Raw genomic sequence first — 20,000 nt, 5'->3', positions numbered from 1 at the left:
AATGTTGTAAAGACAGCATAAAATAACAGAGACAAAAAGGTGGGAATTCCTGGTCAATTCCATGTCAATATGCAGGAGATACAGAGGAATCATTAAGCCTTACTCCAAAGGAACCAACAACACTTAGCTCTGTGCATTTGAACTGAGTTTACTCATTTTTGAGAGATGGGTGCTTAGTGAAATTCTCCATATTTCATATGATGTCGTACATTTTATTTTTATTGGCCAATAGAAAGAGGTTGTAAGAACTGATTTGCATATGATTAGCATGTTACATCACTAGCAAAACTTTAATCAACAGAGGGAGGGTTAATTTTATTCTATGCTAAATATGGTTTTAACTTGGTTGTTTCATTCAATAACCATCTACAATCCCTTAAATATTGCTTACAACAATTTGCACCTGGTGGAGTCATTGGCGTGCCATTAAGACACTCAGTATAGCTTCAGCATTTTCAGATCTGATAGAGACCATCAACCCCCAGGTTTGAACACAGCTGGTTTCTTCTAGGTGAAAAAAAAAAGAGAGAATTGACTCCAGTGCAGAACAGACAAAAGGTAAGTCAAACTCGGTATTATTTGAACTCAGAGCATAGAGTGAGAGAGATACTACCTGGCAATCATCCAAAACTCTATCAACTCAGCCAGTCTCCTCATCCCCACCTTACAGGTGTTGCTTATAAAGGAGCAATCACCTTTTAATCCACACCAGTGTCCAATTACCCTTAACACATTATCTATAATTCAGTCTTGTCCTCTATAAAAAACAACACTCATCCATAACAACAGCCCAGCACAGTGTCTTGTTTGTCAATACTTCATATTCAATACTGTGTACTGCTTATTCTTTACAAACTATCATCATCATCATCATTTAATGTCCAGCTTCTGGGCTGGTATGGGTCGGGCAATTTGACAGGATCTGCAGAGTCAAAGGACTGCATCACACTCCACTGTCTACTTTCGCATGATTTCTATGACTCAGTGTCCTTCTTAATGCCAACACTTTACAGGGTGTACTGGGCTAAGGACCTAGAATGGCCTATATAACTGAGGGAGGAAAGACAAGGGAGGGATACAGTAGAAAGGCAAAAGAGTTGGGGTGGGGCTGTGTTGGGATCTCTGTTTAATAAAGTCAGAGAGACAGAAATAAAATGTTAACTTACATCACTTTCTAAGCTGTAACTAAATTGTGGGTTGGCTGTACTTCGTCTTTTCCGCTCAGACCTTTTACTCTGCAACTCTGGGGAAAGATTGAAATACAAAATCAGACTGAGTTCTTCACAGACAACAACAAAACTACAATGGAAATAAAATGACCAAACAACTATTAATACTTAATATTGAGCTGTGCTCTAAAGGCTTTTTTATGAAATGAGAACTTAAGTGACTCAAACAAGTTAAACAGTTAAGTGGTGTGGAATTAATTTTGAGAAATAAACAGAAAATGTGTATTTGTCCTAAAATTTATCTTCACAAAGGCTTTTTTTGATTACATAACGGCAAAACAAAATCACAAAACAAAAACCACACACAAAAACCAAACCAAATTGAAATGACAACAACTATATTTATTGGAAGGGCAACGTGAAAGATTTAATTTGAAACTATCAGAAAGTTTTCAAGAAATGTTTCTTGCTATTTTGCATCAAGCTGTTTCATGTTTGAGAGAACTAATTAACTGACAAATTAGTAAGCCTGGCACACTTCAACCACTACACTAATTATTCACAAGCTCGACAATAGTACTATTTCTTCCACTAACCTCGTCCACCTCCCATCATTCCTTTGTGCCAAGGGTCTCTAAGGGTCCCGTCTATCATTAGTCTCTCCATTGCACGTTTCCTACAGATTTCATTATTGTATTTTTCTTCCATTTTGCCTAGAAAAAAGTTGTTGGGTTGTTTTAGATTGAAGCAATTCACATTCAAAGTTTAATTGGATTGAGAGAAAAATCAAGAACAAATCATTCCTAACAAACTTGATGCAAAATGATAAATGTGGTTCAATTTATTTGTCTTATTAACTTCAATAAAAGCGTGAACTTTGTAAAAATAGCCATTGTTTATATTTTTACACAGCCAAAAGTTCAGAAATTTCAGAAATGATCTAAAAGTAATAATAATTTGCTTTTACTTTAAATTCAAAAGATTTGCAAATTTCAAAATTTTCTTTCATTCATTTTTAAAAAATTTTCTTTTTTTTTTTACCATAAAAAATATTAACAGAAAGGTTATTTTTAAAATCATTAGTTCAATTACGTTGAAAGATTTATTATTATTATTATTATTAATATGCATGTAATTTATCAGTTTTTTTTTTGTTTTCCCAGTTTTATATTACATATAATAACTAATGGGGGGAGGGGCATTTGAAATAAATAAACATATGCAGAGGTGATAAATTGTGGTTTAAAATACTTGAGAAAACTTACTAAGGCATGGAAATGAAAACCAACCTTTTAATGTTTCGGGTGTAACTAAATCTAGAGAAGCCATATACTGCAGTTTCTGGAAATAGAAGCAAAACGAAAAATGAGCACAAGAATGGCACCGTGATAAAATAAAGGAATTTTCATAATCAACTGAAATTGAAAAATAACTGAGGCAGGAATAAAGTTCACTGAACTGTCACTGGTATTGATTCACCGATTCTTATCTATTTGCAATGAATTTAAACACCAGGGCTATCTTCCCTATGCTTCTGATCATTACTACAACACTACAGGAGTCACATACGTATGTGTGTGTGTGAGAAAGAGGAGACACAAACACATGCAATGGCATCACCAGTCATTTTTACATCCATTTTTCAGTACTGGCATGGATCGGATGAAGTTTGTCAAGAAAGATTTAATATGACTGGAAACTCTTCCCAATGCCAAACCTTTATTTGTTTTCCATGTAATGTATTTTCATCCTGTTGGTCCTGACACCTGAACAAGGTGTCGTACACCAGGATTGAACCTGAAAATGTGGTTGGGAAGTGAGCTGTTTAACTAAATAACCATGGTTCACACACACACACATACCTACATGTATGCATACATGTGTACGTATATATATATATATATATATATATATATATATATATATATATATATATATACTAACTGGCTTTTCAAGTAACAGAGATTTTATGGCATTGGTCTTTAAAAGCGCTGAGCAATTGGGTGTAATGCCAACAAGGAATGTAAACATCACATTACCATTCCACTCTGGCAGTGACAAGTGAAACCATGGAATGCCAACATTCATACACACACTCACGACAGGCTCCCATACAATTTCCGTTTACTTAATTCCACTCACAGGACACTAGTCAGCCATAGGCTAGAGTAGAAAACATTTATACAAGGTGGGACTGAATCTGAAACCACGTGGTTGAAAAAGGAAATTCTGAATTATACAGCCATGCCTACTCATATCCTCATCCTCAAACATCCGCTTTCCATGCTGGCATGGGTTAGATGGTTTGACAAGTCAGAGAGCTGCACCAGGTTCCACTCTGATTTGGCATGGTTTCTATGGCTGGATGCCCTTCCTAATGCCAACCACTCCAGGAGTGTAATGGGTGCTGCTTACATGACACCGGCAATGGCCACAACTTCAGATTTCACTTGGCCTGATGAGTCTTCTATATCATATATCATATATATACATATATGTATATATATATATATACATATATGCATATATATATATATATATATGCATATATATATATGCATATATATATATATATATATATATATATATATATATATATATATATATTCCCCTCAAATTTCACCTCTACATCTAACAAAAAGTAGGGACAATTATGGCTAGAACGTCTCTTTGTTCATACATCTTCTCTATTAAGGCTAACTACAGCATCTAGGTAAACTTAGGCAAGTGGAATTAAGTGCATTGCAGAAAATACCTTACCTATTCATGACATAAATACCTAAGCAGGGTTGTGTTTTGGTGAAAAGTCATTTAGTACAGTTTAGGGACAGAGATGAGTTTGTATGGAGGCTGTGGGGAGACGTGTATTGATGTTTTAATGGATGACTTTCTTTGAAGTCAAGAATGCTGGACAGGAATAAAGGGAAGCATAAGGGAGAAAAGAGGATAACAGGTGTAGGTGTTTTAGTGAGATGTGAAGAACCCTAACAAAGATGTTAAGTTGGATGGGAAGCGACAGTAAGGGGTTAAGCATTAATTCAAAAACAAATTGCAAAGAGTTGCTCTGAAAGTCTGCAATGGATTAAGGGACAGTTTAAATTTCTCTGTTGTTTGTTCTCTGTGTAAGTTTGATCTACCGATATATAAACATCTCTTATGTTTATACTTAAATATTCATCGTCTGGAAACCTTCAGTCTTTGCTTTCATTCTGTTTGCCTGTTTACATATATATAGATTTTATATATCAAACTCAGACTGTTATATCTAATTTGTTTATCCACATAATAAAGCTATGTTTGTAAACATATACACTGATATAAACAGACACACACAAACATTGGGACAAACAAGGAAGAGAAAAACCAGTTAGTTGGAGGAGGAAGAGCAATCTATAATAGATGTAAATAGTGAGAGACTGTGAATGTGTGTTCACAAATGTGAAAGGATGCGAGGGAGAAGTTAAGATCAGAAAAGAAGATGGATTTGTAAACGGAAAACTGCTTATTACAAGAACATTGCAATTCACCTATACAAGTAGACAAAAAACTTTTTAAAATAATTAAAACAAGAAAATAACACTTCACGTATGCAAACGCGCGTGTGTGTGTGTGTGAGTGTGAGTGTTTACGTTTGTGCTTCTCTGAAAATTGTGAGTTACAAGCAGTGATAATATTATATCTGTTGCCAAAACATTATCTGCTGGTTTTGTCCTTTGAAGAGATGTGAAATAAGAGACAATAAGTGCTTTCTTATTTAAAAATAGGTAAGGACTAGTGACAGGAAGGGCATCTGGTTGTAAATCAATGTCTGAGAAATACATCCGTGTAACCCGTACTAGCATAAAAAAAAAAAGAGTTAAAAACTAAACAAACAAACACTTATGAGAAGAGGAAAGAAAGAGAAACAGCTGAGGCAGAAAGAGAAACTACATGGAGAGCATCAATGTGCTTGAGGTTGTAGCAGATTGCTAGATGAAATGTGAGGAGAGAGAGAGAGAGAGCCATTGGTTTACACCATCAAGAACCATTTCCTTAAGAAGTAAAATCAAAAAATGAAGATTTATTAGATTCTCAACATTTTGAACTTAGTTCTTGGTGAATGAGAATCCTTTCTGTCCTCAAAGTATTGTTGCTCTGCTGAAGATGGCTGCATTAAGAGTGGCCCCTTATTAAGTCCCTTCAACCTTTATGTTTTATGTCTATTTTTCTGAAACTCTCTCAAGTCTTTGTAGGTTTTAAGGAGGAGGCCTCCAGCTGTAAAGGGAGACAGGTGGTAACAGATGATACTTCATTGGACAAAGAATCTTTGTAGCACTGACCATGGTCTTAGCTCAAGTCAACCATGACCATCTTAAGTTTTTGCTACACAAAAACTACACTACTCAATTTAATCTCATTTGGCTGCTGTTTCTAGCAGGTCAAGTGAGTGATGGCATACAAGTTCTCCCATCAGCTTGTGTTGCCCAGAGCAGGATCTTTTGCATGAGTCAATGCCTCAACCACAGAAATCAGGTTAATATGAATGTGGTTACCATCAGCATTTCCCTCAAATATACGTTTTTCAACATTTGGACCCAGTGTTTTGGAATTGTTTTCACTTCTTACCAATTCTGTTTCAATGTTATTCAATATGATAAACTAACTTCTCTTTTTATATACAAGACATATTCCAAGACTATTTTGAGAACTATCATTTAGGAATTCTGCATTTGTTGATTTAAAATCATATCAATGGTGAAAAGTACCGTTAGCAATTTATATAAAGTATAAAGAGAACCAGTGACAGGGAGCCATTCTTTGGTGTGTAGCAGGTCTCTAGATTGTCATTGATGTACAAATCACCTCTCTCTGTTGACGGAATATTTAGTGACCAGACTGTTGTATAATTAGCACTGACCAACGACACATGTAGCTCAATGCACTTTCTCATTTCCTTGTTTTCAAGTCGGTAATCTCTTAAACCTCAAAACTTTTCCCATAGAGAAAGATTTTTTTTATTGCATTCTGCTTCTCTTTACATCAAATCTCTCAGCTGGAATTTTCCTTTCCTCAGAATTTTTCAAAAACCTTCTCCCTGACCAGCTTTCCAATTTGCAGCCAAATCAGTTCACTAACCCATCTATTACTGGACAGGGAACTTAATTCATTCTACATTGTTTCAGTTCTATTCAGCTGTGAGGAATTGCTAGCAAGACTGTCTCTATCGGTTAACAAATAATTCTCATTCAAGTGCAGCAAATAAAAACAAGGTCAACTTACTCGTAACATGTTTTGGCTACTTTTCACATTTTTTTCGTCACAAGTTATAGGTGGTTTTTTATCAACAGTTTTCTTGATATCTCCTAATTCAGTTTCTGTACAAGTTCGCTTTGGTGGAAGTACATTGGGGGGTGCCATTTGGTTTTTATTCTGTAAAAAAACAAAAAAAAAACAAACATTGGTAAACTTAAGACACAATACATTTCACAGTTTCAAATAATACAAAAGAGAAAACAAAAAAATTCTAACACAGAGATAAAGAATTTTGTAAACCACAAGTTATTTTTTAATAAGTACATATTATAATGAATGGGCAGAAATAGGATAATGGTTGAGTAAATGCTTACATGGTTCCATATCTGACCCTCAGCCTGAAGTTATTGTCATCCTCATTGTTTTAGCATATATTTCCCCATATTTGCAATGGGTCAAACGAGTGTGAATGGATAGAGTTTTCTACAGCCAGATGCATTTCTAGCCTCAACCCACCCAGGTTACCCAGCGAGGGAATAACTTCCAAATGTATTGAACAACAAACAACCAAGACATGTTTCCATGGAGGAACTGGAAAGCAAATGGCAGCCAATGAAGTCTTTGTTTACAACCAGCAAGCAAAGGCATATGAAGATGAGGGAAGCATGAACTCACACAAACATGTCAGGCTTCTTTCAGTTTCTGCCTACCAGATCCACTCACAAAGGCTTGGTCTGCCTAGGTACTTATTTACTTGTACTTGTGGTGACATTCACCCTGCTTGGGTTGAGTCGGCTTCTTCTGCCACCCTCGAGGCATCTCGAACCATGGCAGATGGAAGAAGTTTCGTGGGAATATGTGGATTTCACAAGTGGTCCCCAACAATCCCGCAGGTAGAGACATCCTGTTTGCTGCAGATTGTCTGCAGACGCAGGGACAGAACGACTGAGGAGCTGCCGGTTGCTGGAACAGACGCTCCGAAAATTTTCACCAGAGCCCTGTCTGCTGGGTTGTGGCCCTAATACCACTCGGTGTCAAACCAATCCGCCTTGGGTGGCCCTACCAGGAACCGAAGTTCCCGATGGCATAGCTCTGACACTACCCGTTGCCATCCTCTCCTCACCACCCAGGGCTATAGTAGAAGACTCAAGATAGGACTGTACTCAAAACAATGTGGTAGTGAAACAAACTTCTTAACCACCCGGCCAGGTCTGAGTAATATACTGAAATTCATTCAGTCAACTATACCCCAGTTCTATGATAATTAGTCTGGACCTGATTATAAGGCAACGAGTTGGAGAAATTATAAATTACTGGACTAAATGATCCTCTACATTCTCAGTTTATACCCCCAACAATGCTGCATTTTTGCCTTTCATGTGCTTTTGGGAGTTTCAATAAAAGATATATTATAGTTGTCCCTAAAAAGTTCTGATGGAGCAGATGTATGATCAAAGGTATTCCAACCACGACCATCTTGTCATAGTTTTGTTCAACACAGACACACACACACATTTATCTTATTGGTTATGGCTAGAGAAAGGGTTTGTGCTTATGACCATAGCAAGCTGTCTTGACATGGCTAACGTTCTTCTTGTGAGGAACATTAGACATGTCAGTGGGCCATAGGTCGGAGTCTGACTTGATGCCTGTATTTAGGGTGGCTTCTGGGAGATAGAGTCTAGGATACCAGCATGCATAACAGCAGTACTGTCACAAATGTGCAATATTCCGTCAAAGGTCTCATTTAGCTTTGTAAAGGGTTAATAGTTGCTGGGAGCTGAAATATTTTCTGGACCTAGAGAGAAAGGTCAGTCTTTGATCCAATGTTTACTATGTTGAGAACATGCAGGGGGAGACCCTGCATGTGACTGAGGCCCAGCATTTGAAGGTTCCAGTGGCATGTTGCTCATGGCTATACCTTTGGTGCTATTGATGGAGATGAGATGGGAACAACCCTCCTCTCTGTTCGTGAAGTCAGTGCAGGTTTCATGAGAGGTGTCTAGGTTGAATGTGGATGATGTTGGGAGACGGAAGGGTAGGGAGGACTGAAGGGTGGCATCATCTAAGTTGAAATGGGCATTGGTGGAGGTGAGAGGAAGAAGAGTGTAACATACTAGAGATGATGGAGTATGGGTCAGTGAGGTCTATCAGTGCTCATTGCAATGGTGTCACCAAACAGGAACCTTCCAATCCGTGAGACGAAGGGGGCCCAGGGGTAGGCAGTTTTGGGCCTAGGGATTCACATACCAGATACTGTTGAATGTTGCTGGTGTCAAGTGCAACAATAATATTTGGACCAAATTTTTTGAGGACAAGGACCTACTGGTGAGTGATTGACAAATAGTTCCTTGGTAGCTGTGGCTTTATAAAGGCCATACTAATAGTGATTAAAAGGGCAAAAAAAAAAAGGAGACAGACATTAAAGAATGTAGCTGTTAATGATTCTCTCCATCACCTTTGAGATGTTGTTAGTCAGGGGGACAGGAGTTTCCAAGAAGTACAACACCTCAGCAATATCAGAAAGGAGTGTTTTTGAAAATGGGACACACTGTTATATTTTCAAAGTTTAGGGTAGACACTTGTGTGGGTTAGGGACTAGCTCTATGGCACATTGTTTGAGAATAATGGAAGGTTCATAGTCCAAGCTGGTGGACTTCATGGTCTGAAATGGCCAAAAGAGTTTTTGTATTTGGCATAACTGTAGAGAGAAACAAGCTTGGTAAAGCTTCAAGGAGATTTACTTAGTGTAGGCAATGTGGAGTTGAAGGTAAAGTGGACAAGAAATGTGAAGGCTTTCTCTGAAGGGGTAAAGCTGATAGAAACATCGTAGGTGAATGGTGGGTGGAAGAAAGATTTTGTAAGGGATCAAAAGGATCAGCTACAGTTTGGGAAGTAGAAGACTTTGTAAGCTGTACAATGAGTGAAGGCATCGTTTCTGTTTTGGATAATGGTCTTGCAAGGAGTTTTGATGCTCGGCAAAAGGTGTCCAGTTTGTTGAAGTGGATGATTTTTACTGGAACTGCTGTAGTATAACATGAACCATTTTTTAAGGAGTGATGGGCAAGAGTTTTGCCCGAGTGTGTAGGCTGTAGACAGATGCCTACTTTGCTATTTCTGAAAGGTCAGGGATGAACTACATGTGCTACCAGGGAAGACAGGTAAATAAAATCAGTGAAGTGCCAACCAATCAGCTGACTTGAAGCAACAAAGGGTCCAACAGGTGAGAGCATTGCATAGTATATGGCTGTATGGTTGGATAGCTGAGCTAAGGCAGTAGTTAGAAGATCCGATAGAAGCAAAGATTCTGAGGATTTAGTAGAGGTTAAGTTTGGAAGTGAGAAGAGATCAAAGATATTTCAGAGTGGCTGTGTTTAGAGGTAAAATTAATTCATTTAAGGAGATGGAAACAGCAAAAGTTTCAGCATCTGCACTGGTGGCATTAATACAGGATGAGAGAGAAGACCAGGAAAGGTTGTAAGCATTGAGGTCAGTAAAGCAAATGACTACAGAGAAGTGAATCCAAGCGAGAGGTGAGTGGCAGAAGTAGACTCAACATAAGTGCAAAACCCACCAATTTCTTTCATTAAGTACAAAGCCAATAACTCATTATATGATAGCTGTTACTCAAAACTTGGCCACGAGCTTAGTGTAAGAAATCATTATTATACGTAGCATTAGTGTAATGAGAGATAAAAGAGTTGAAATAAAATAACTGTCAACTGTAGATTCTTGGAATGTGACTTTAATTCTCATTTGAACATCTTTCATTCTGTGTTTGATGCTAAAGCATTTAAGAAGAGAATAGGGATAATCTCACTCGTCAGCAACATATGTTTTGGGCCTTGAACTTGAATGAGTAAACATCATTACACTAGGCATTAATAAAGGGGTAGAGTCTAACTAAATTCCTTAATATATTTAGTTTCATTCCAGTGAGACAACCATACTTTATGGAGATGGATATTTTGAATTCCAAATTAAGCAGGAGTCAACACAGCTTAGTCTATCCAATGGTTTAAAGAACAATAATAAATGAGGATTAATTCACTTGATAATATCCTCACTCAGCCAATAAAGAGAATGTGGAGAGTACAAAAGAGATGCAAAGATCTCAGACAGTGAAGCCTACAGCACTGGATTCAAGTTACTTTATTTACATTGTTTAAACTATTGAGAAAATCACAAAAGTCAGAGCTTTCCATTTAACTGTCTGCAAAAGCTTCATGTTTAACGAAGATATGAACATGAAAATAAGCAGTGGAAGGTGTCTTGTGGGTTGCAGACTGAATAAGCAACTAGGATTTGATTCCAAGTCATAACAACTTCACATTGGTTAAGCAAGTTTCTCACTTCATATCAAACGGCATGACTACATAATAAACATTTGTAACAAACATAGAGGGAGTTTATTACGGTAGATTAGGGACTAGTGCAGAGGTTGACAATATATTAAGCAACCGCATTGCAGTATGACATGGTAACTGTTTCACACCTGAAGAGAAGCAAAGCATAAAACACGATTGGTGTTAAACATTGATCTATAATTGTGAACAGAGGCCAATTTAGAGACCTGTCCATTTTGTTAAGTGTCACATCTGGGCCAACACAGTATGGCTCAAAAATAGTTGTTTAATCAGAAAACAAAATCTTACTTTTTACTTTTGATAGAACTACCGTATGTGTATATGCTAAATATTTGCCAATGAAATCATGCAAGTATTGTGAAGGCAGTGGAATACCAAAAATGGTAGTGTTAAAATCTTCAGCTGCCCCCTGAATTCTGAAATGATTATCCACCAGGGCCAGCTCTGCCTTTCATCAACCTGATGATACATCTGGTACGAACTGGAGAAATTCTTCAAGTTACTATTTTCTATTCATACAAATTATTTCTTGGGATGTGTGTATGTGAAAAATAATTGTTGTTGTTATAATACAACTGAATTTAGGACTGCATCACACACAAAGGGCTGAGGCTGAGTGGTTAGGGCATTACACTAATGATTGCAACATTGTGGTTTTGATTCCCAGACTAACAGTGCATTGTATTCTTGAGCAAAACACTTCATTCCATGTTGCTCCAGTCCACAAACGGGAAATAATGTTGGCCTGCCTACTTAGCCAGCTGGGTGGCATCATTTGAAAGCTACAACAAATGTAAGGAAGTGTATTGTGACCAGCAGTGTTTAACAACATCCAAGTCTGATCAACACAGTGAAATGTGTGTATGTGCACATGTTTGTGCGCATATCCTATGCAAGCTACTTTTGTTAGAAGTAGAGTGAAAGGCAGAGTGTATGATGCTTGTGGACAAAGACGGTCTGTGAATGCAGGGGCCACGTGAAAGCTTGAAAGAAATGAAGCTAGCATGCTCTGCTGAATGTGCAATGCCAGTGTACTTGTATGAAAAAATGTGAATGAGTTGAGATAAAAATTAGGCTAAAGAGGCATCAGAGTGTGCAAGAGAGAAGCCAGCACAGGTATGGCCATGAGACGATGTGTATAGATGAGGACAGCCACATAAACAAGTAGTGATCACTAAATGTGGAAGGAACGCGAGGAAGGAGACCCAGGAAAACATGGATGTAGTGGTAAAGCATGATCTGCAGATGTTAAGTTTCACAAAGGAGGTGACAAAGGATAGGGATGATAGGCGGTTTGCTGTGCTTGAGAAGACATGTCCACCTAAGCAAAAATGTGTTGCCTACGTCTATACCCCTGCACCCAAGCTGATCTGGATGAACCTGCCTTCCCTCCCATCCCAACAATCCATTGTCTATACACCTAATCCATCCCTGATGAACCCACAACTCTTTTAGCTATCATCCACCCCACTACTCATCGTCTCGACACCCACCTGTTTATCACACTTCTAATTACTGAAATACCCACTCACCTGATCTAATTAGGAGACCACGTCCTTCTATATGCACTCTTGGTAAAATCCCTTACCTTTGTATTCTGCTGTATGCTTCCTTCAGCTCCCTTTCCTCTGTACAGCAGCAGCCCTCCCCTTATTGCTTCTGTCCATCTCCCACCATTTTCACCCTTATGTACCTCTGACTTCACCCCCAACCACTGTGCCTCTCTCTTGCACACCTGCCCCTCCCACTTCGCACCATCTTACTGCCACCTTTTACCACCCAGACCCCACCTACTTCCTCCATCTTCCCCTCCAACAGATATTAAAGATTGACCTTGTCTCCATCCATGTTCACCACCACCTCCCCTTATCCATCTGCCCCTTGCCCTTTACACTCCCACACCATTTCTCTTCATTCCCCTTCCTAAACTTGAAGTTAAGCCCAGATACATCTTCACCATCCTCTTCCTCTCCCTATTCCAATTGGGGTAACCATATGTCTCCCCTACAGCAAGATAACCTGTTCCTGTCACCCTATCCAGCAAAAAGCCACCTCCCTCAGCACTACTTCCTCCACAGTTGAGGGATTTTGTCTTAGGGGTTATTTGGTTACCTCTTTACTGTTGGTACCATGTAAAAACTACCCAGTACATCCTGTGAAATGGTTGGCATTAGGAAGGGCATCCAGCTGTAGAAACCACGCCAAAGCAGACATTGGAACTTGGTGAGTCCTCTGGCTCACTAACTGACCAATCCATGTCTGTATGGAGCACAGATGATAAATGATCATCATCATCATCACCAGACCACCACCATCACCATCATTTAACATCTGTTTTGCATTCTGGCATAGAATGGACAGGAAGTGGCAAGTCAGAAGATTGCACCAGGCTTTAATGTCTGATTTGATTATGGCTTCTATAGCTGGATGCCCTTCCTAATGCCAATATGTATGTGTGTGTGTGTAGATATATTATGTAAGGGAAAGAGGAGGGGCAGATCTCATGACCATAACAAGCTCTCCCACACAAGTGAGATTGATGTGGTTGATATTCATCTTGCAAGTTAATTGATGCTGTGAAGGTAGAAAGGTTATGTGGTCAACTCACAACTGTTGGATCGAAAGTTTGATTCCTGGCAATGTGATGTGTCCTTGAGCAAGGCACTTTATTTCACGTTGCTCCAGTCCACTCAGCTGGCAAAAATGAGTTGTACTTGTATTTCAAAGGGGCCAGCTATGTCACATTCTGTGTCATGCTGAATCTCCCTGGGAACTACATTAAGGGTACACAGGTGTCTGTGGAGTACTCAGCCACTGCATGTTAATTTCACGAGCAGCTGGCTGTTCCACTGACCAGATCAACTGGAACATTCAGTGTCACAACCAACGAAGTGCCTTCTGGTTGATGCTTGAGGAAGAAATGGAGTTAGTGTGTAAGTTTGAAAACTCTGTGATTCTAGGTAGAAAGGACTGAGCAAAGGGTTTCGTAGGTGGTGGGGGTGGGTTTTGAATAGAGTTGAGACAAAGTAAGGATAACAAGTGTCCATGGACTTGGGTAGAGGTAGGATGCAGTCTGTTAGTTTAAAAGAGAAGTCATTAGAAGTAGAAGAGAGACGGGGAGGAAACAGTGTATTTGTGGAGTGGTGGTTGTAGTGTGACACTATTAAGTAAATATTTTTATTTATCAAACGATGTAGCTTCGTCAGAGATATTTGTTTATGGGTGAGCAGTACTCGAATGTACGTTGAACCTGAGTTTCAAAGGTCAGCAGTGTTGACCTTTGAATGCTGAATTATTTCCTTTTTTTTTTTCCACTCTAGGCACAAGGCCTGAAATTTTTGGAGGTGGGGCACACCAGTCGATTAGATCAACCCCAATATGCAACTGGTACTGAATTTATCGACCCCTAAAGGATGTAAGGCAAAGTCAACCTCGGTGGAATTTGAACTCAGAATGTAAAGACAGACGAAATATTGCTAAGCATTTTGCCCAGTGTGCTAACGTTTCTGCCAACTCGCTGCTTAATTTCCTTATTTTGAAGAGAAAAATCAAGTCTAGCAATATTATACACAATTGCTAAGAACTAAATGTCCGAGATGTAGTTTGGACAATACAAGATGTAGTAGCTATGAAACTTTGTCTTTACAGAGTTGGAGATTATTGTACTCATAGTATTTCTATAGAAATACACTACTTTTGATTTGATTAGTTTTAAAAATAATAATTTAGTAAACTACTTTCGTCAACTGGTATCTGGAACATAAAATTGACATGAAATTTTGATGGCAGGCTTCAGTTAATATCATTTTAAAACAGGAAGTTTGTGTTACAGAAACAAGAGTTGTCTCAGATGGTTTGATATTATAAGAGTTAAATTTGTCTCAATGTAATATTGACTTTGGAAACAGACACAGTGCCATAAACAGTTGATTATAATGACTCCAGTCAATGGACTGGAATCATTATAATCAGTCATCAGAGACGAAAGGCAAACTTGACTCTTGCAGAACAAGCTGCTGTTCTGTCTGACCCTCTCTTCCCCCCCCCCACCCTGTTTTCATGTACAATATTGTTGTTATTTGTTAAAGTTGCATTCTACATTCTACGTTTCACTGTAAAGTAAATACAAGTGACTTTGCAAGTGTGGAATGGTGAACTATCTCACCAGAATTCATAACCAAATCAAAATACTATTCCGTTAATTGCTAGACCTCATCCTCACCACACAATCAACATCCAATATGAGTCTGTGTCTTCAATACAACAAGTGTTTACTCTCTCGAATCAAGCTTCATCATCTAAAGCTATTCAAGTAGCCCGTCCTTATTACTACCAACCTGTATTTGAAGCAAGGACCCCTTCCTCACTGCTGGACACTTTCAACAAAGCACCATTTTAACTAAATACTGGAACAAAACTCAAACACTAAAACATCTAGTGTGGCATTATGCTGTTTCTGTGTTTTATATTACTTTTTAATAGAGGTTGTAGTGTCTGGAGCCTGAGTTCAATTCTGTTGTTCGGTAACAGACAAAGAGAAAGAACTGGTGGCTCATGCTCTGTCATCACCCTAACTGGGTTATGCCAATAGCTATGGCTAATCAACTCTCAAAGATCAAACCCTGCTTATCTCTAAGCATCTTTCGTTTCAGGTACAATTCACCACTCTGTATGCAGTAACAGTGTTGTGGAATTGTTAAGTTGTGCTGCAGAGTTCAATCCTGCTGTTGAGAAAATCTACTTCCACAACATCATGGTCAGGTCAATATTGATTATTACTGCTTGCTAAAACCAATAATAATGCTTCAGCCCTACAGATGTTTGCATTTTAGAAAAGGGTTGATATAGGTTAGGACAGAGTCTCTTCAACTGTTTTGTTACCATAATTCTGTTGAAACAGAATTATGCTTTTGTGGCAATTCATTTTGAAAATAATGAAGAATTTATCAAAAATAAACATTGTTTTTATACTGGTGTTTGGAATTTCAAATAACAAAATTTTGGTGGAAGACAACCATTGTGAGTTTGGAGAAACAAAGATAATAATGCTTTCCATTATGAGGGGAAGGGGGGGGGGAGACAAAGTTAATTACACTAACCCCTGGGTTCAACTGATACTTATTTTACTGACCCCGAAAAGATGAGAGCAAAATCATCCATGGTGGAATTTGAACTCAGAATGTAAAGCTGACAAAAAATGCTGTTAAGTATTTTGTCTGGTAACAATCCTGCTAGCTTGCTGCCTTAACAAATAATAATGGTGTTTGATTTAGACACAAGGCCAGCAATTTTTAGGGGAGAGGTCAGACGATAGCATCAACTCCAGTACTTGACAGGTTCTTAATTTTATCAACCTCTGCCTTAAAATGAGTGGGATTTGAACTCAGAACATAAAGAGCCACAACAAATGCCGCAAATCATTTCTTTCCAATGCGCCAATAATTCTACTGCTCATTATTCTCAATAATGATTTCTCATTTAGCTAACGAGGCCAGAATTTTTCATGAAAGCATCTATTGCATTGACCCCAGTACTTGACTGGCAGTTTATTTTATAGGCCCCTGAGGAATAAAAAGGCTGAGTAGGTCTCAGCTGAATAAAACAAAAATAATAATGATAATGTATTGAATGATACAAAAATGTATTGGAAATCTATTTTATGTTGAAAGAGAAGAAAAACAAAACAAATAAAACAAAAAAAAATGAGACAAGTTACCTGTAAAAGAGTTTTGCTGATGGTGTACTGTGGTACTCGAATAGGAGGGGATGTACTCCGAGAGGAGACTGAGTTATTCACAGTCGGACTGCTAACTCTACTGTGGGGGGTGTTCAATATACTGGGACATTTCACATTGTCATTTTTCTTAATAAAGTCAGCTGATTGAAGGGGAGCAGCAGCAGCAGCAGGCTGGGTGGTCGCTACAACTGCTGTTGGTGCCTGTTGGGGCGATGTGGCTGGCTGAGGATGGGAATGTGAATGCTGTGATACTTGTTGCATTGGTTGCAATTGTTGCTGAGAGGGGGGTTGTGATTGCTGTACAATGTGTATGTGTTGATGTGGGGACTGTGGCTGCTGGGGAGACTGGCATGGCAGTTGCTGTGGCGACTGGGATGGCAGTTGCACCGGGTGCGACTGGAGCTGTCTCTGTGGTGACTGTGATTGTTGTTGCACAGTGGTGTGTGTCTGCCTCTGAGGGGAGGGCGACTGCCGTTGCACCGTGTGTGGGGGCTGCTGCATAGGTGACTGTGACTGCTGCCGTTGCACTGAATTTGATTGCGGTTGGGAGACATGCATTTGTTGTGGTACAGCATGCACTTGTTGAGGCGAGTGTGTCTGTGGCTGCTGTTTTTGTAGATGGACTTGTTGCTGGGTTTGAGCTTGATGTTGTTGCTAGAAAGAGAAGAAAGTAGAGTAAAAATAACCAGTGAAAAACAAAAAAGACTAAAAAAAAAAAAGCCCCAAGATTAATAATATCATTTTATGCTTAAAAAGAGTCACAAGTTGGCAGAAACAGCAAAATGGTCAAATTAGATATTTTACAGAGTTTGAGTCTTGTTTTAGTTTTAAATGATGCTCCGTTTGGTTTCTTAACATCTGCTTTTGCATGGGTCAGACAGTATATGTTGAAGTAAATTTTATATGGCTAGATGCCACTTCTAACACCAATCATTACCTGTTTGCATGTAAGATTATATTTCCTCCCAGGGTGTTGACAGGTTTTCATGGAAGATTGGAAACAAATGGTACCAGTTTTCTAGTAGTGATGTCAGCTGGCGTCAATGTAGGGCAACAGCTGTACTGATGACATCTACTGCCAGGTGCTAATTGCAACCATCTCCAAATGAGAGAGAAAATAATCTCAAGAATGAAGGATTCTCTACAACTGACATGTCATTAGGGAAAAGGCGGTCTGCTTCCCTGGAGGCAAGAGGACGGCTGTAGACATGTGTGTGTGTGTCTGTTCTTGTTTTGACATCACGTGATGGGTCTAAATAAGCATGACCATCATACAAGCAATGTTGTTAGTTCCCAGTCTTCTGTGAAGAACATATGTCTGGCCATGGGGAAATACAAGCTTACTTGGAAACAGATAAGGGTTTGTGACAGGAAAGGAATCCAGCTGTAGAAAAACTGCCACAATGAATTCTGTGTGATCAAGGCAAGCATGGAATAGTGGACAGTAAAACAGTGATGATACGAACACATACACACAAACACATACAGACACTCACACACATACACTATTACGTCTTCTTCAGGTGCTATTACAAGCTGAATTAGTGTGATGTTGGTAAACAAAAACAAAGGTTTCGTATATAAGCAGTGATGGAACTTACCTGCTGGGAGGCATTTGTATTAAGGCTTGATGCTTGGTTAGAAGTTTGTTGTTTGTTTACAAGCTCCTTACGAAGTATCTGGACAATAACTTTCTGTAAAAGAAATTTGCAAATGAAGTGTAACTATAAAGCGTTCCTGGAATGGACAAACAGACACAACTGATAAATAAAAAGTGTAAGGAAATAAAAGACATGTCAGAGAAGTGAGAGGAAACCGAGGACATTTCTTGGATTACTCACAGCATCTGGAAAAAATCCAATTTCAATATGTAGAGAGTGGAATTGTGATAGAGTTATTTTTCTGTTAGTCCCTCCATTTACTGTTTGCAGCCATACAACACTCCTGCCAGCCACACTACATTCACAGTCAGACAGCCTCTCATGCTGCCCAGTTCTTCTTTATTCACTCCTTATATAGTCAATCAGTTTGTAGTAGTATTATTACAAAGCTAGTGGAATGGTGGCAATAGTACTGTCCTTGCATTTATTCTTCTATTTCCTGATTTCAAACCATACCAAAGTTTACTTTGCTTTCATCTCATTTACTGGCCACCACCATCACCAAATTTCTGGCTTTAAATCCTTGTTAGACATTATTATTGCAGAATCATTAGAGCACCGGGCTAAATGATTTCTGGTATTTAGTTTTTGGTTCTTTATATTCCAAGTTCAAATGTTGTTGAGGCCAACACTGCCTTTCATCCCACCGGGGTCACTAAATGCACCAGTCAAGTACTGAAGCTAATTGTATTGACTAAGCTTCACCCATCAAATTTGCTGGTTTCTACCTGTTGTTGCCATCATCACCATCACCATCTGTCAATTTATGTGTATTTTTTTACCTTCATTTAGATATTAGAAATTGTTGACTTCAAATGGAAATTGCAACTAAAAAGCTCAATACTAATTTTAATTGCTGCTGAACCCTGGTTATCAAATACATCTCATTGTTTAAATTTTATTTTAAATTCTTGAGAAAGGAGATCTTCCAATTGGCCCTTGTAGGGGAGATTGACAATGTTAACTTCATCTTGGAACAACTAATGAGTGCAGAAAAAAAAAAAGAAAAAATGCTAGGAAGGAATTCCAAGGGATTGATGTTCCGGGGAGAAACTAGCTTACAGAGGTTAGGGCAAGAATACCTAAGAATGTTGGCAACAATTTGGTTGATGAGAGGAAGAGAGATAAGTTAGCAGAAGTGACAAGAGAGCAACTAGCTGTGGGTGGTGAATAGGGGCAAATTTGTAGGAATGGGAAAGGCAGAGAGGGGACAGCACATCAGTAGAATGGCCAAAACAGAATGCAACAGGACTAAATGTTTAACAGATTCTCTCTTTCATCCTACTACAGTTGAATGATCAATTTTTGTCTTTCATCACTTTATGACCAATAAATTAAGTAGCAGGAACAAACACAATAATAATGCTGTTCTCTGAAATATGTGGTCTTGAGCTGATCCAAGAAATCAATGTCCTCCAAAAATATTCCTAACAAAACATTTTGGAGCAATTCAGCCTGAATTGTACTTTCTATCTCAGTCATTTGCCTTATTTATTACAGAATTAGTCAAGAGAAATTCTTCCAAAATTAGTGACACTATGTAGAAGCAATCTTATGCTACCAGAACCGAAGAAGTTCCAACATTTTTGATTCCCATTCCAACCATGACCCATCTCCAGTGGTTTTTTCTTTTCTTGTTCCTACACATTACCAAAACTGCAATGTTTGTGCTGAAAGAAGCTTCTGTTTGTCTCCTAAATCATAACTTTAAAGAAACACCAATGAAGAACTAAGAGAAGCAAGTTTAATATTGTAAGTAGATATAATCAAAATAGCCATTCGTAAGCAGAATACTGGGTTCAATCCTCAAACACCTCTATCTAAAACATTCATT

General features: G+C 38.5%; 1 protein-coding gene and 1 long non-coding RNA gene across 3 annotated transcripts in view; one reads left to right on the top strand and one right to left on the bottom strand.

Moving 5' to 3' along the window:
• LOC118767928 overlaps positions 1 to 3,621 on the top strand; it is a 19,077-nt gene extending 15,456 nt beyond the window's left edge. Inside the window, exons 3-4 of the long non-coding RNA XR_005003840.1 lie at positions 164 to 169; positions 3,491 to 3,621. This is a non-coding gene — a long non-coding RNA (uncharacterized LOC118767928). The remainder of the gene's footprint in view (positions 1 to 163; positions 170 to 3,490) is intronic.
• LOC115224424 (PHD finger protein 21A-like) overlaps positions 1 to 20,000 on the bottom strand; it is a 74,932-nt gene that overhangs the window by 17,941 nt on the left and 36,991 nt on the right. The window contains exons 4-9 of one of the 2 annotated variants that reach the window (XM_029795323.2): positions 18,107 to 18,199; positions 16,485 to 17,159; positions 6,429 to 6,578; positions 2,459 to 2,510; positions 1,766 to 1,882; positions 1,167 to 1,243 (exon numbers count right to left, since the gene is read on the bottom strand). In XM_029795323.2, the coding sequence (XP_029651183.1) occupies positions 1,167 to 1,243; positions 1,766 to 1,882; positions 2,459 to 2,510; positions 6,429 to 6,578; positions 16,485 to 17,159; positions 18,107 to 18,199 (1,164 nt within the window). Of the gene's footprint in view, positions 1 to 1,166; positions 1,244 to 1,765; positions 1,883 to 2,434; positions 2,511 to 6,428; positions 6,579 to 16,484; positions 17,162 to 18,106; positions 18,200 to 20,000 lie in introns of both variants that reach the window. The other variant, XM_036513348.1, reaches the window with a different exon arrangement.

Source organism: Octopus sinensis, linkage group LG25 (assembly GCF_006345805.1).
Source record: "Octopus sinensis linkage group LG25, ASM634580v1, whole genome shotgun sequence".
Classification (NCBI taxonomy): Eukaryota; Metazoa; Mollusca; class Cephalopoda; order Octopoda; family Octopodidae; genus Octopus; species Octopus sinensis.
The sequence above is the reverse complement of the archived record's forward strand: the minus strand, read 5'-3'. Positions and strand labels throughout refer to the sequence as shown.